Source organism: Enhydra lutris, unplaced genomic scaffold (genome assembly GCF_002288905.1).
Source record: "Enhydra lutris kenyoni isolate GAN:26980312 unplaced genomic scaffold, ASM228890v2 scaffoldscaffold9, whole genome shotgun sequence".
Classification (NCBI taxonomy): Eukaryota; Metazoa; Chordata; class Mammalia; order Carnivora; family Mustelidae; genus Enhydra; species Enhydra lutris.
This window is the reverse complement of record NW_019154093.1, coordinates 16590348-16604484: the sequence shown is the minus strand read 5'-3', so window position 1 is coordinate 16604484 and position 14137 is coordinate 16590348. Positions and strand designations below refer to the sequence as shown.

At 45.4% G+C, this 14137-nt stretch overlaps 1 protein-coding gene across 4 annotated transcripts in view; it reads left to right on the top strand.

The window, feature by feature from the left end:
* Positions 1-3249: 3249 nt before the first annotated feature.
* The window catches only part of LOC111142997 (MAP kinase interacting serine/threonine kinase 1), a 32195-nt gene continuing 21307 nt past the window's right edge, over positions 3250-14137 (top strand). For 2 of the 4 annotated variants that reach the window (XM_022496383.1, XM_022496381.1), the window contains exons 1-3: positions 8911-8962; positions 9953-10059; positions 12230-12331. In XM_022496383.1, coding sequence (XP_022352091.1) covers positions 10044-10059; positions 12230-12331 — 118 coding nt within the window. In that variant the 5' untranslated portion in view covers positions 8911-8962; positions 9953-10043. Of the gene's footprint in view, positions 3418-8907; positions 8963-9952; positions 10060-12229; positions 12332-14137 lie in introns of those variants that run through there. The other 2 variants (XM_022496385.1, XM_022496384.1) reach the window with 2 other exon arrangements.

The window sequence follows — 14137 nt, the reverse complement described above, 5'->3', positions numbered from 1 at the left end:
ACACAAAATCCATAAATAAATTCTGAAGGTTGTTTTTACCGTAGACTTGCTAGAGGTGGGAGCAAACGGAGGTGTGTTTGTGTGCATGTGTGCCTTGTGGGGAGGGAAGGAATGGAGTTGGTGAAGAGGGGAAATAAGCTGGGTTGACAAACATGGCCTATAGGCTGTATCTGACTCATCATCTGTTTTGTATGGACTGCAAGCTAAGAATACGTATTACATTTCTAAATGGGTGGGGGAAAAATTCAAGAGAAGATTAATATCTGTGATGGGAGGATTATCTAAAACCCAAATGCTAGCAGTGCCTGGGTGGCTCATTTGGTTAAGTGTCCAAGTCTTGGTTTCAGCTGAGGTCATGATCTCAGGGTCCTGAGACTGAGCCCCTCATTGAGCTGCATGCTCACCAGGGAGTCTGCTTGAGATCCTCTCCCTCTCTGTCTGCCACTCCCCCACCCCCTGCTCCTGTGTTTACTCTCTTTTTTCTCTCAAATAAATAAATAAATAGATTGAATAAAGGGGCACCTGTGTGGCTCAGTCTGTTAAGCATCCGACTCTTGATTTTGGCTCAGGTCATGATCTCAGGGTTGTGGGATCAAGCCCTGTGGTTGGGCTCTGTACTCAGTGCGGAGTCTGCTTGTCCCTCTCCCTCTGTTCCTCACCCCACTCACACTCGCTCTCTCTCTTTGTCTCTCTGCCTCTAAAGCAAATAAATAAAATATTTAAAAAGAAAGACAAAGAAAGAAAATCCAAATTAGCCTTTATAGAAACATAGTCACAATCATTTATTTACATATTGTCTATGGCTGCTTTCATTCTACAAAATTAAGGCAAAATTAAGTAGTCACAATAGAGATCATGCAACATAGAGAAAGCCTGAAATATTTACGATCAGGCTATTTGTGGAAAAAAAAAATTGGCCAACTCTTACTATAGGCAATAAGATGGAACCTCTGGCAAGACTAAAGGCAGAGTTGTAGTTCAAAGGTGTTCCAGGTAGTCCCTGGAAATGTGGCCTTAAGGAGAGGGAGTGTAACTTGAGTTTCTCTGCGCCCTAGAAATAGTTTCATTGGGCCACAGAGATTTGTTGGGGAATAAAAAGCACGATAGGAAGAATAGTTATGTATGCTAACATTCTCTATTGAACAATAAAGAAATATTTTATGGATGAAATAATGTAGTCAGATATTTCCTAGAGCCCTTCTTGAGCTAGATACTATGTTAGATACTAGACAAACATGAAAAAGATCCATCCCTGCCTTTGAGGATCTTATGGCCTAGTGGGCGAGCCATGTATGTGTGTGAATACCCAGCTCTGTGTATTATCATAGCGTGCCATGGATGTGATGAAATGCTGGGTGAAATAGAAAAAGGTTAGAGACTGCTGTAATTTGTGGGATCACTTTCAGTAATTCCTGAGGAACCCGGAAGGATGAAATAGGTGTTCTTTTCAAGAGGCAGCATACCAGGCTGAGGGAAAACCTGAGCATGTGAGCATTTGGGATGACGAGGTTAGAGGAGAAAGAGATAGTGGAAATGATTCAAATGATCTGTGGCTGGGCAGCTGGCAGGGTGGCAGAATCTGATAGAGAAGAAGGGAAAGGAGGAAGGATGGGGGTTGGGATAAGTCAAGTTTGGGACACATGATTTGAGATCCTGGTGAAACATATCCGGCTTCCAGTTAGAAGACCATTTTAGAAATGTTAGCACAATTATGTTAGCACATAATTCAGATTTTTTTTTCAAGATTTTATTCATTCATTTGAGAGAGAGAGCACGAGAGGGAGGAGAGGCAGGGGGAGAGAGACAAGCAGATTGCCCACTGAGCATGGAGCCCCCACACACAACACAGGGCTCCATCCCAGGACCCTGAAATCATGACCTGACCTGATCTGCAGTTAGACGCTTAACTGATTGAGCCACCCAGGTGCCCCAGAACTCAGATTTAAACTGCATGCTCAGGGACGCCTGGGTGGCTCAGTTGGTTGAGCGGCTGCCTTCGGCTCGGGTCATGATCCCAGCGTCTTGGGATCGAGTCCCGCATCGGGCTCCTTGCTCTGTGGGGATCCTGCTTCTCCCTCTGACACTCTGTCTGCCTGTGCTCTCTCTCTCTCTGACAAATAAATAAATAAAATCTTTTTTAAAAAATAAATTAATTAATTAATTAAAAAAATAAATAAACTGCATGCTCAGAGCTTTTCCACTGGGGAAGAGGGGAAATAGATACTCATTTTGTAGAGAAATTGGCAAATCAGCTTTGACATATGATAGCCAGAGTTGCAAGATTGAAAATCGCCGTAGACATATAGAAGATTAAATTATCACATGGAAAACTAGCAATAATTATGCATTGGGCTTAAAACCTTTTTCATGGTTATACCACCTGCTGCTCTCAGCATCTACTCTATCTTTCTGGCTCTGTTGCCTCCTGCCTATGAGACCTGGACCTGGCCACTAAGAGATTGAGCCAGAGTTCATTCATCTTTAAAATCATGGGTGACAGGGGCGCCTGGGTGGCTCAGTCAGTTAAGCATCTGCCTTTGGCTCAGGTCATGATCCTAGGGTCCTGGGATCGAGCCCCACATCGAGCTCCCTCCTCAGTGAGGAGGCTGTTTCTCCCTCTCTCCTTTTGCCCCTCCACCTGCTTATGCACATGCGCCTGTGCATGCACTCTCTCAAATAAAATCTTTAAAAAAAATAGAGTAAAGGGGCTGCCTGGGTGGCTCAGTGGGTTAGGCCTCTGCCTTCAGCTCAGGTCCTGATCTCAGGGTTCTGGGATCAAGTCCCACATCAGGCTTTCTGCTAGGCAGGGAGCCTGCCTCCTCCTCTCTCTCTCTCTTTCTCTACTTGTGATCTCTCTCTCTGTCAAATAAATAAAATCTTAAAAAAAAAAATAGAATAAAAACATGGATGACAGAGAAGTGTCAGATTTTACCTTCCGCAGGACACTCCTCAGTGAACAGAGCTGTCCAGATCTGTCCTCCAGGTCCACGTCTGGACTCCCACAGCGGAAAGAGAATCTGAAAACTTCTACTCAGACCCTCATTACATCTTCAAATGCTTAGTGTCAGCATTTTCAAATGCTCAAGTGCCTGATTTTAAAGATGGGAAATCTGTGATGGTCTTGTATATATCTACTTACTGGTGTGATGCATAGGCTGGGGGACATGTAGGGTGTGCTTTATTTTCACTGCTCATTTTAAAGAAGTTAGATTTTTATATCTTTTCTATTTCTGCTTTTTTAAGATTTTCATGAAGCCAGAGGAAGCAAAAGCCGGTCAGGAAGTGAAGAATGCCTGCTACCTCCAGAGACTGTTGAAACATTTCCTGTAGCTGGAAGACAGCAGCCCTCCAACAGGAGCATTATTTCATTATTTCATTTCAGTTTACAGAGGATTTACTTCTCAGAAGTTGGGCAAGGTAAGATTGGATGCACATTTTGCTTAAGCTTTTAGGTTGCTTTGGGTTGAAGTTATCTGATACTTCAGAGGAAAGGGTGGGTAGGAGATTTCGGTGTTCAGTGAGCAGCTGGGATTAGCTGAGCTCTCTGGCGTGCCTAAGACAGTTACGTAGTAAGGACGAGCACATTTCTACCAGAATACAATGGCAGAGAAGGTCAAAGGGAGATTGTGCAGTCAGTAAAACATATTTATTTACTTGTAATTATTGAAAGTAAAACAATTGTGCCATAAATAACAAAATCAAACACAACAGAGGTATGAAAAGTATAATTCTATACCCCCCCAAGTTTCATTCTCCCAAAGTAACCGTTGTTAATAATGGCTTGAGATGTATCTTTCCAGGTTTTTGTTTTTCTTTTTAACTTGCCGTATTTGTGATTGCCGTATTTGTGACATATACAGTGCTCTTTTGAAGTGTTCTTAAATGCCTGTGGCTCTTATCATGCCTGGCAGGTTAGAAATAATGCCTTAGTTGGAGATGGGGTCGAATGACGGTTGGGCGAGGATGGTTTGAGTCTGATCTGTGAGCTTTTATACTCCTTGGCTACTGTGTGTCACCCTTCTTCACCTGAGGCTTCCCAGCGACACACCATCTTCCCCGCTCCCCATTCCCAACCAGCTCCCCTTCCTGAATTCTCCCCTTCCTTAATGGTGCCAGTGCTCTTCTGGTTACCTGACTTTAGTTCATAAAAATATATTGAGGTCCCCCTCTGTGCTGGCTCTCTGCTGGGCAGAGGGGACAGAGAGATAAGAGGCCCCGTCCCTTCCTTCAAAGAGGTTGGGCATCTCTGACTCTTCCACCATCTCCAGTCCCTCGGCAAGACTAATGCCAGTTCCACTAGTTCCACCTCCAAGATTTCATCCCACCACCTCTTTCTCTTCCTTCCCATCCCTGCCTTAGTTACAGGCCTTCCTTGCCTTCCTGCCAGCTGCAGTAGCCTCTCCTTGCTCTCCCAGTCCCCAGCCAGCCTCCAGTTGCTTCTGCACATCGCAGCCAGTTTCACCGCCCAGTCCCGCCCCACTGCTTAGAGCAGTGATTCACAAGTGGGCTATGCGGACCTTGGGGGTCCTGGAAACCTTTTCAGGGTATCTACCAAGTCAAAACTATTTTTGTAACAGCACTAAAATGTTACTTGTTTTTGTAGAGCAACAGTGCGTAGAACTGCTGGAACTTTAGCATGAATCAAGGCAGTGGCCGGATTGAACTGTCCTTGCAGTCATGGTATTCCTCTTTGCTACATCTCAGGGTTTTGTTTTTGTTTTGTTTTTGTCTTTAAAGAATGTCCTGGGGCGCCTGGGTGGCTTAGTCCTTAAGGGTCTGCCTTCAGCTCAGGTCATGAGCCCAGGGTCCTGGGATCAAGCCCCACATCGGGCTCCCTGCTCAGCGGGAAGCCTGCTTCTCTCTCTCCCACTCCCCCTACTTCTGTTCCCTTTCTAGCTGTGTCTCTCTCTGTCAAATAAATAAATAAAATCTTAAAAAAATAAATTTTAAAAATTAAAAAAATAAAAAAAGAATATGCTGATGGAGCAGTAAAATTGCTAATTTAAATTAATGTCAACCTTCGAGTACACATCTTTTTAATATTCTGTGTGACAAAGTGAAAAGGCTTATAGAGCACTTGTGTGCATGCCAAAGTATGGTGGTTGTCTCAGAGAAAAGCATTTGCAGGATTGTTTGAATGACGAGCTGAACTAGCCACCCTTCATTTTTACTTGGAAGAATGACTGAGGCCTGGTGAGGCTGCGGAGCAGCTGGGGATCAGACGTTGGAGGGCCTTGTGGTCACATTAATAAGCTTGGGTGATCTGACTTCAGCCTGCCTTTTTCAGCTTTTTATTCTGTCCTCTTGCTCACACAAATACAGTCCTTCCCTCTCGCTTACTCTTTGTAAAGCACACACTTCCTTTACCCGCTCCATCCTTCCTCTGATCATTCCTTCTGCCAGGAGATGCCGGTGACAGCTTTGAAGGCTTCTGTGATCCCAGAATCAGAATGGAGGAAGAAGATGGGCCTAACTCCAGACCTTTTCCCTCTGGAAATCTTGGTGTCCCAGCCTTGTTTGAGGCCTGTTGTGACTCACCGCCCTACTGGCACCCTAGTGGGCCTCAGACTGCCCACTCTCCCCGAAGTTGAGTGAGATGCCGCAGTCTGCCTAACGCTGACCAGCCTCACTACACACAGGACTCTTGGGAAAAACCTGTGAAATAGCCTAGCCCCTCGGAATCACTCACAGACTGGCCTTTGAGTGAACTGATTGCACAGGTGGCTCCTTTCAGCCATCGTGCCTTAAATATGAGTAGCTTCTGTTTGAGTATACTTTTTCCTTGACCTTGGCCCCTATGTAGTAATGATACCATCAGAAATGACATCAACCAACTAATACGTCAGAGAGAAGAAGAATGTAGGCTTGTGCTTGATACCAGAACTGCCACGAAATCATGTGGTTGGACTAGTTTGTAGCTCATCCTCCGTAATATGCCAAAACGCAAAATACTGTTATCTCCAAGTAAGACAAAGAAACTTCTGTTTAATCAGATTTCAGATTAATATAATAATGGTAATGTGGTGATAATGCCTTTGTATTTGTGTCAGCTAGAGCACACGCAGAAAGTGCCCACACAGAAAATGATGTTCTTCAGCCTGGTGAGAGAATCAATATCTCATTCACAGTGCCTCAGTAGGGAAGCTCTGTGCTAAAGGTTCTAAATAAAAGCATTCTTGTTGGTTCCTGGCTAACTCTGACTGGGCTACCCCTCCTGCCTTCCAGCATGAATAGCTCAATAGAATATTAATAATATTAGATATATGAAATAATATTAAATATACTACTAGTAACATAATAGTTAAAGGCTTGAATTTTAAGCCAGTCTCTCTCAATTTAAATCCTAGCTCTGCCACTTACTAGCTGTGTGACTCCGGGGCAAATTAATTACTTAATTTCTCTGTACCTCAATTTCCTCATCTGTAAGATGTAGATAATAATTATTCTTATCTCCTAGAGTTGTGAAGATGAAAGGAGTTAGGACATGTAAAATGTGTTTGTGAAATGCTTAGGACCTTTTGCCTGGCATCTGGTGAGCATGGTGTGGGTATGCGTACTGTAGCTGGTAGCACTGCGCCTATTAGTACTACTCCTTCAGAGAAGTCAGTGTCGGGGCTCTGTCTTCCCAGGCCCCTCCTGATTGCTGCCTCCTTGACCTCCCATTTCTGTCTTGGCTCTTCCTTAAGAGTGTATGCCCTCTTTCTTTCCTTTTATCAGTTCTCCATCATTTGAGGGCCTCCACCAGCTGGTGACTGAGGAGGCAACACCACACAGATAGTTGTACTCCTCAGCTTGTCGTCACCACTGTTCCTTCTCTAGAAAGCCTTTGTGACTGAGGGAAATAAATCTTACACGTTGGGAAGAGGAGGGAACCATGGACTTTGAAAAGAACTCTCGAGTACTCGGAAGAGGAACATGAACTACATTTGCTGAGCTGAGTTAACCAGCAAAGTCATGTTCTTAGAGGGAAAGCGATCATCTTGGGTATCACATTCCAGATGCTGGAGCTACTCAGTTCTCTGTAGGCTCCACCAAAACATGGAGAACAGATCTGCTGCTTTTGGGGGCAGTGTGGCTCCTAAGACTCTGGAGAAGTGACAGTTCTTTCAGAGGTGGGCCTAGGGGTCACCTGTGGGGAGAACAGTGGATGAAGGGTACTTACCTGTTGGAAATAGCTGTTGCTGTTGCGGGCCCACCAGGTGAGACTCCTCGGCCCCCACCTCAACAGCTCTGGGAATTCTCCCCAATTCACACTGACCAGCCATGCCTGCTCTCTTCAGCCTTAGCACATGCTCTTTCTCTGTCCTTCTCCCCAGGCCCCACCCTGGCCAGTTCCCTCATCCTTCAGATGGCAGCTTAGCTGTCCCTTCCTCTGGTTACTAAACTGAATTTGATGCCTGTCTTCTGCTTCACAGCACCTGGTACTTGCCTGTCACATGGCCCTTGTCCCACTCTACTGAAACTGTTTTATATGTCAGTGGATTTAAATTTCTAAGGGCAGAGAGACTATGTCTTCTCTCATAGTCTTACCATCTAGCACTGGACAATCCATAGGTGCCCAATAAATACAGTATTTGTTGAATGAGTAAGTCATCAGCACTTTCACACCATGTCTTCTTTGACCCTCACCATAGCCTTGTGGTGCAAGCAGCCCAGGCCTCACTCTGACCTCTCTCAGTATATGAAGAAACTGATACTTAGGGAAGCTAAGCAAGCTGCCCGAGCGCACTCCGTGGTGGGAGCCAGGATTTAAACTGGTCTCTTGCAGTCTCATTACATCATTTTGTTTTTTTACAAAGTTTTTCCTTTAAAAAAAATATAGCATTTAAAAAAATAAAAATTAAAAGAGTGTGTGTTGTTTTCCAGGTGCCAATATTCCGGAAACGTTTTTTCCTCACTTATTGTCGAATTTCAGTGCAGAGAAATCTAGATATGATTTTAAATACTCTGTATATAATCAGATTCTGAATTCCAGTGTGTGTTGGAGAAAGAGTATCGTGTATTTTATTGAAAATAAAACTTGGCTAAAATAATAATAACAACATTAAAAAGTAACACATTTCATTGTATAAAATTTGGAAAATGCTGAAAAATGTAAAGCAGAAAATAAAAATCACCCCATCACACAGAGGAAACTACTATAGATTAGAAATGTCCTGGACACGAAAGGCAGCACTGAGATTGAAGCCCAGTTAAACCACTAACTAGATGTTTGGTGTTTGGTAGATTGTTTAACCTCTGAGCCTCAGTTTCCTTGCCTTAAATATAGCAAAATATTTACCTTGTGGGATTATTGTAAGAATTAGAATTATTGTAAGAATTAGAATTACTGTCATGTACATAAAATATGTAGCACGGTGCCTGGCATATGCTAGGCTCTCTTTCAAATTGTTGTAGTATTAACATTTTTGTGTATTTCTGTCTAGTATGTCTACATACCTATGCATACTCATAATTTTTAAGATGCATTCATTATTTTAGAGAGGGAGAGCCAACAAGTAGGGCGGGAGGGGCACAGGGAGAGGGAGAGAGAGAGAATCCCCAGCAAACTCCCCACTGAGTGTGGAGCCCAATGCAGAGCTTGATCTTAAGACCCTGAGGTCATGACCTGAGCTGAAATCAAGAGTTGGACACTTAACCGACGGACCCACCCAGGCGCCCCGTACACATATGTTTTTCCTGCACATTTATATCAAGTATATCATTGGGTCCTCACAGGGTTGCTGGAAGGGGCAGATACTAGTTTAAAACCTGTTCTGTAGATGAGGAGGCTGTGACTCTAAGAAGCAGAGTAACTTGGCATAGCCTTGGTACTATGTCTAGTAATATCTGAGCTGGGACTTTCTCTTTGGTCTCCTGATGCCAAGCTCATGTCCTTTCCCTGTCAACACTGTGCTTCCTCTCCAGCTCCACCTCCACCAGTACACGGATGGTAGACCACCGAGCCCTGACCAAGGGGAAGGTAAGGGCTGGAGGCCGTAGAAGTACTGGGAGCTTCCACACCAGCTGGGGTCTGTTGAAAACTTAAAAGAAGTGCTCGTTCCCGCCTCTGAAATCATAAACACATTGCCCAATCCTGTAGCAGAGACCACGCTTCTGGCTAGGACAAGAACCTTCCAGGCCACAGGGCTCTTTCTGAGGAAGAGTTTGTCAGAGAGCTCATAGAATGGACTAGCCTCACTCTGCACAGTCTGTAGGGCAGAGGTGGACCCGCATTTCTTTCAGTGCGTGCACTTGTTAACCGAAAGGGCCTGGGTGTCAGGCACAACACCTAACACTAAGTATGCGCATCATTTCCTAACATTTCATTTCGGGGCCCATTTTCTGATGGCTGATGTGGATCTGACACTGTACCATGGCTTACAGGAGATGCAGAGATGAACAGGCAACAGTCTGGTCTTTACGAACACTGCAGGGAGAGAGCTCAAGGCCAGATCCCATCAGTGCTCCAAGTAGAACTTCTGGCCGGGTATTCGGGAGCAGAGGAGGAGCACTGTTAGTTCTGTGCAGTAAAGCCATCTGTTTGCCTAGTACCTGATTTCCAGAGTGTTTGTACGAACTGAACTCATTCAGGCGGGTGGAGACTTTGAGGGTGTGGGGAGCAGAGACTTTTGAGCTGGGTTGTAGTGGCTGAGAGGACGTCTCTGGCCAAGGGAAAGAGGTGAGCCAAGGACCAGCGTGATTATGGAGACTTACACCCCAAGGAAACTTCCATCCAATGTTTGCATGCTTAATAAATTAAGGTCCCCCAGACCCTGCCAGTGGACTGTCTGCAATAGAATAGAGATTATAGACAGGCTCCAGGTGGGGAACCTATCAACCTGTTGGTAAGATTATGACACCTCTCCCTCTCCCTCTCCCCTCCCGCCGTGTCAACAGGGAAGTTAAGCATGGTTGTTTTTTGTTTTTTCTTTTTTCACTTCACTGCCGTCCTACATTTTTTTCTTCCTAGTTTCAAAAACAACTCTCCTTCAACAAGTTCTGTTTCCAAGGAAAGTCTTAACCATTTGTCCCTTCTGGCGTGCCCTCTTCCATTGAAATCCATGCAGAATAGACCAGGTACTCTATCTTTTTGTGTGTGAAGCCATAAAATCTAATATTGAGTATGCGGCGGTGCTCAGAGGTATGATTCTTCCACAAGAGGCTCCCTCTGCCCTGCTGTGGTAAAAACCGAGTATAAATTGCCGCTAACAGGGTTTTCTAGCTCGAGTCGTAAGTATGTCTGAGCATCCCCTGTGAATTATAATGCTGCCAGCTCTCTTGCTGCTCCTCCGCATTGCTTGCCTTTTGGCTGTTTTGCTTGTCTTCAGGCCCTCCTCCATCTGAGAGCAGGCAGAGGAAGGAGAAGGAGAAGGGAATCCAAAATTGGTCCGCTCTGCACTTGCCCCTCAGCGCTGATAAGAAAATGGATTGGCCCTGGACTGCACACAGGGAAGGGCAAGAGGGACAGTGAGCCCTCCTCCTCAGCCTGCTGTCCCAGTGGCCAGTACCCCTCCCTGGGCTCCTGAAGAGCCCCCTGAGTTTCATTTCTGTAGAATTTCTCACTGTGTTGGGCAGCTTTTTCCCATTAACTTAGCTTGGTGAGGGCAGATATCGGGTGCCGATATTTAAGTTGGATTCTTTGAATTCATAGTGGGTTGCCACCCCCAGATAGATCTTGTGCTTGAAGCTGTTGGCCAAGTAATATTTTGAGATCCTCTGTGGATTCCTTTTATCCACGTGTTTATCCGTTCTCTAACGTATAATTGAAAAATCTGCTGTCATCAGATCCAGAAATGGGAGGAAGAATGCACCTAAACCGAGCCGTCAGACACTTGGCTGTCTAACCAGGCTTTCTGGATTATAGTGGAAAGTACCACTGTTCTGTGTGCTCTCTCCTAATAGCCGTGTGTACTTGCTCCTGAGAACAATGTAGAGACATGCATCGGCCCTAATCAATCTTCCCGAGCAGACTTGCCATTTTTCTGACCGTGTTCAGCCGGGGTCCTCTGAGAAGAAAGTGGGCCTTTCCCCTCAATGGGCAAAGAGCCAGCTTCCATTTCAAAATCTCTTAGAAAAAAAAAAAAAAAAACCCAACAAGTCAGAGCCTGTGTTTATTGAAGGTTGGTGTAAAAGTCTCTCACACTGAATGCCCCACCAGCACCCGAGTGCCTCTATTTTAGAAGGATGTAAAGGTTTAATCACCCTGGTGGGGATTTAGACCCAGAGACTTCAGAGAAATCTTATTATTTCTAACTGCAGGCAAAGAGTATTAAGGCTCCGCTCTGGATCAGGGGCATGACATGTTCTATAAGTAATTTATCTTTAACAGGAGAAGGCCCTTACTAGAGTGTCTTAGAAACAGTGCCGTGATTGAGTCCTGGTTCCTTGTTCCTCCTTTCTCTTTCCCCCTCTCAGTCTCCTGCTTATTCTTTCCATCCCTACCCTTTCCTGCCTGGCGTGCCCAGTGTCAAAATGTCTGCCTCACAAATCCGCCATTTAACGTGGGGAGCCTCCCTTTAACCTGCTGGCCAGTGAGAGATAATAATGTTTTTGCAGTAAATGACCTCATCCAGCAGCCCAGGGGAGACCTGTCAGCTGTAGACTTCTCAGACTAATGAGTAGACCCTAACTGCATCCTCTCAAATAAGGAGCTAAGGGGAAGGGGAGAGGATGCTCAGAGTTGCATAGGAACTCAGATGTGTGTTCCCAGACATGAAGTAATTTAGGGCCATCCTCAAAGGCGTCCCCTGTCCTATTGTACCCCCAGGGGCAACTCCACTGAAGGCCTGTAAATTCCTGCGCACATCCTCTCGGATGTCACTGAGCATATGATTTCATTTGCTTGGGCCCCTCCCAAGCTCACGCCCTTGCTTAGCTCCCTTGGCCCTGCCTTTCTGGCGCTGAGGCAGGAGGATGTCACAGGTGGGATTCGGCTTGTGGATTCATTGTTTTTGTTGGGAACTACAGTTTGACTGGTGGCAGATCTAAATCCACGTGCTAATGAGCTTGGTTAAAGTAGGTTCTGCTATCCTCTTTTAATCTAGCCTGTCTGTCTGAGTTCCTTTCCACAGTTAATGATCTCCAATAATGGCTTTGCCTTTAGTTTTGCCTCCTGGGTCAAACAAATCAATAGTCCTCACAGATATTTAAAAACCATCAGTGTAAAGCTCCTGGGTCCCCCTGCTTCTGGGTGAACTTATGCCTTGATCAGTATAGTGATATTTCCCTTACATCTCTTTTCTCCCAGAGATGGGCAGCAGTGAACCCCTTCCCATTGCAGAGGGTGACAAGAGGAAAAAGAAGAAGCGGAAGGCCCGGGCCACTGACTCCTTACCAGGGAAGTTTGAAGGTTGGTCACACGACTCCTCAGATCTGGGCCTGTGGCTTCCCGAGCATGGGAGGAGCATCCAGATAGCCCACAGGTCTAGCTCTGATCGTGTGTATCTGAGAGTCAGCTTGTGCTGATCTGTGTGAGGAGGGTGAAAGGTGGGATGACAGAGCTCTCAGATGGTGCGGTCTGAATGGTTTCAGCACCTGTTCGGGGATTAGAAAGACCGATCCATCAGACTTGTATATGGAGTGAGATTGCTAGGTGCATTTCGGCCCTCATCTGATGTGCTCTTTGCCCTGACTGTTCCTGGAGGGGCTGCTGAGAGGTAGAACGACCTTGTAAAAGGATGAGAGAACACCAAGGCCACAGCTCCAAGTGAAAGTTAAATCTTCTAGAAACAGAGGATTTGACTTCGAGAAATCACAGCTACTTGTGCTGTATGAGTTTGACTCCACTTTAAGAGTGCATGCTGTGTTCAGGGGATACGATGTTGGATCATCAAAGATTTTGAACACTGTGGGAGGCACCAGCTCAGCGCTGGTCCTGTCATCGCTGGGCATGCGATGGCATGAAGTGACTCATCACACACTTCTCCAAGGGACTGAAAGCGTCAGTAGCTACTCCAGGAGTGACGCGCCCCCTTCACCTATGGTGTTTCTTTCACTGTGAGACCTAAAAGAGCGTCCCCTCATGGTCCCTCTTTGCAACATCGCAGACAGACTAGTGAATCAGTTGTTTTGTACAGTGGTTCTAGTAACAAGCCCTTTATGAATCAGAGATATTGGGCTTCCAACCACCAACCTATCCTGAGGTGCACAAAAGGCTAATACCAAAGTGTCCATTGCCAGAGACGCATGTCATTTAAAACACTTAGAAACAACAGTGTGCACGCTTATAAACAGCTGCGGGACCCAAGAAGGTAATTAGAGTAGGGTTTGTCTCTTTGTTTGTCTTTAACTTAAACAGTAGATATATGTGTAAAGGGGTGGGATGGAGGGATGGACAAAAGTCTCCAGATCTTCAGAGGAGTTTCCAAATCAACAGGCCTTGCTCTTTCTGTGAACATGAGAGTATTTCCTGTTATTCGTGGGTGGCTTGTGCAATTATGGGCCTTCACGCTAGGAGTGATAAAATCTAATTTCATGGTTTAAAAGTGTTTTGCTCACCCTGTGGGTTTAAATGCTGGGCTGCCTCAAGAGGGAAGAACTGAAGAGTGGAGGTCAGGGGAGGAAGAGGTCAGCTTGACAGAGACCATGATGGAGCTGTGGCTTCCTTTGAAAGGGGCTCGAAGAGTCTGTGCCATTTGTGAGCTTGGGCAGGTCACCTAAATGTTCTTTCACCCCAGCCTATTACTCTGTGAGAACCACCCTGAGTCAGCACCCTAAAAACCTCAAGGCATCTGTTTGCATCCTACTTCTGTCTCCTATTTCCTGTGACTGACTTCTGGAAACTTCTCAGAAACCTCCAGTCACTTCTGTGTGTAGTACACAGTGAAACAGTGCTTCGTTCCCCTTTGTATCACCAGTGCCAAGCACAGCTGGGCACAGAGCAGGTGCTCCACAAATGAGTCATGATGTCCATTGAAATCACACTCCTTCTGTGATGATCCCTTAGTTTCCCTACACAGATTTAACCTTTCCTTCCCTCTGCTGTTTTGTTTTGTTTTGTTTTGTTTTTTTGTCCTGTGTCTTGTCCTTTTATGATAGTACTTACTACTGCCTGGTTTATTCTGGGGTCACTAGTCTGCATGTCTGTCTTCCCTACCTGACTGTGACCGTCAAAGGGCAGGAACTATATTTTATTCCTCATTCTGTCCCTATTATG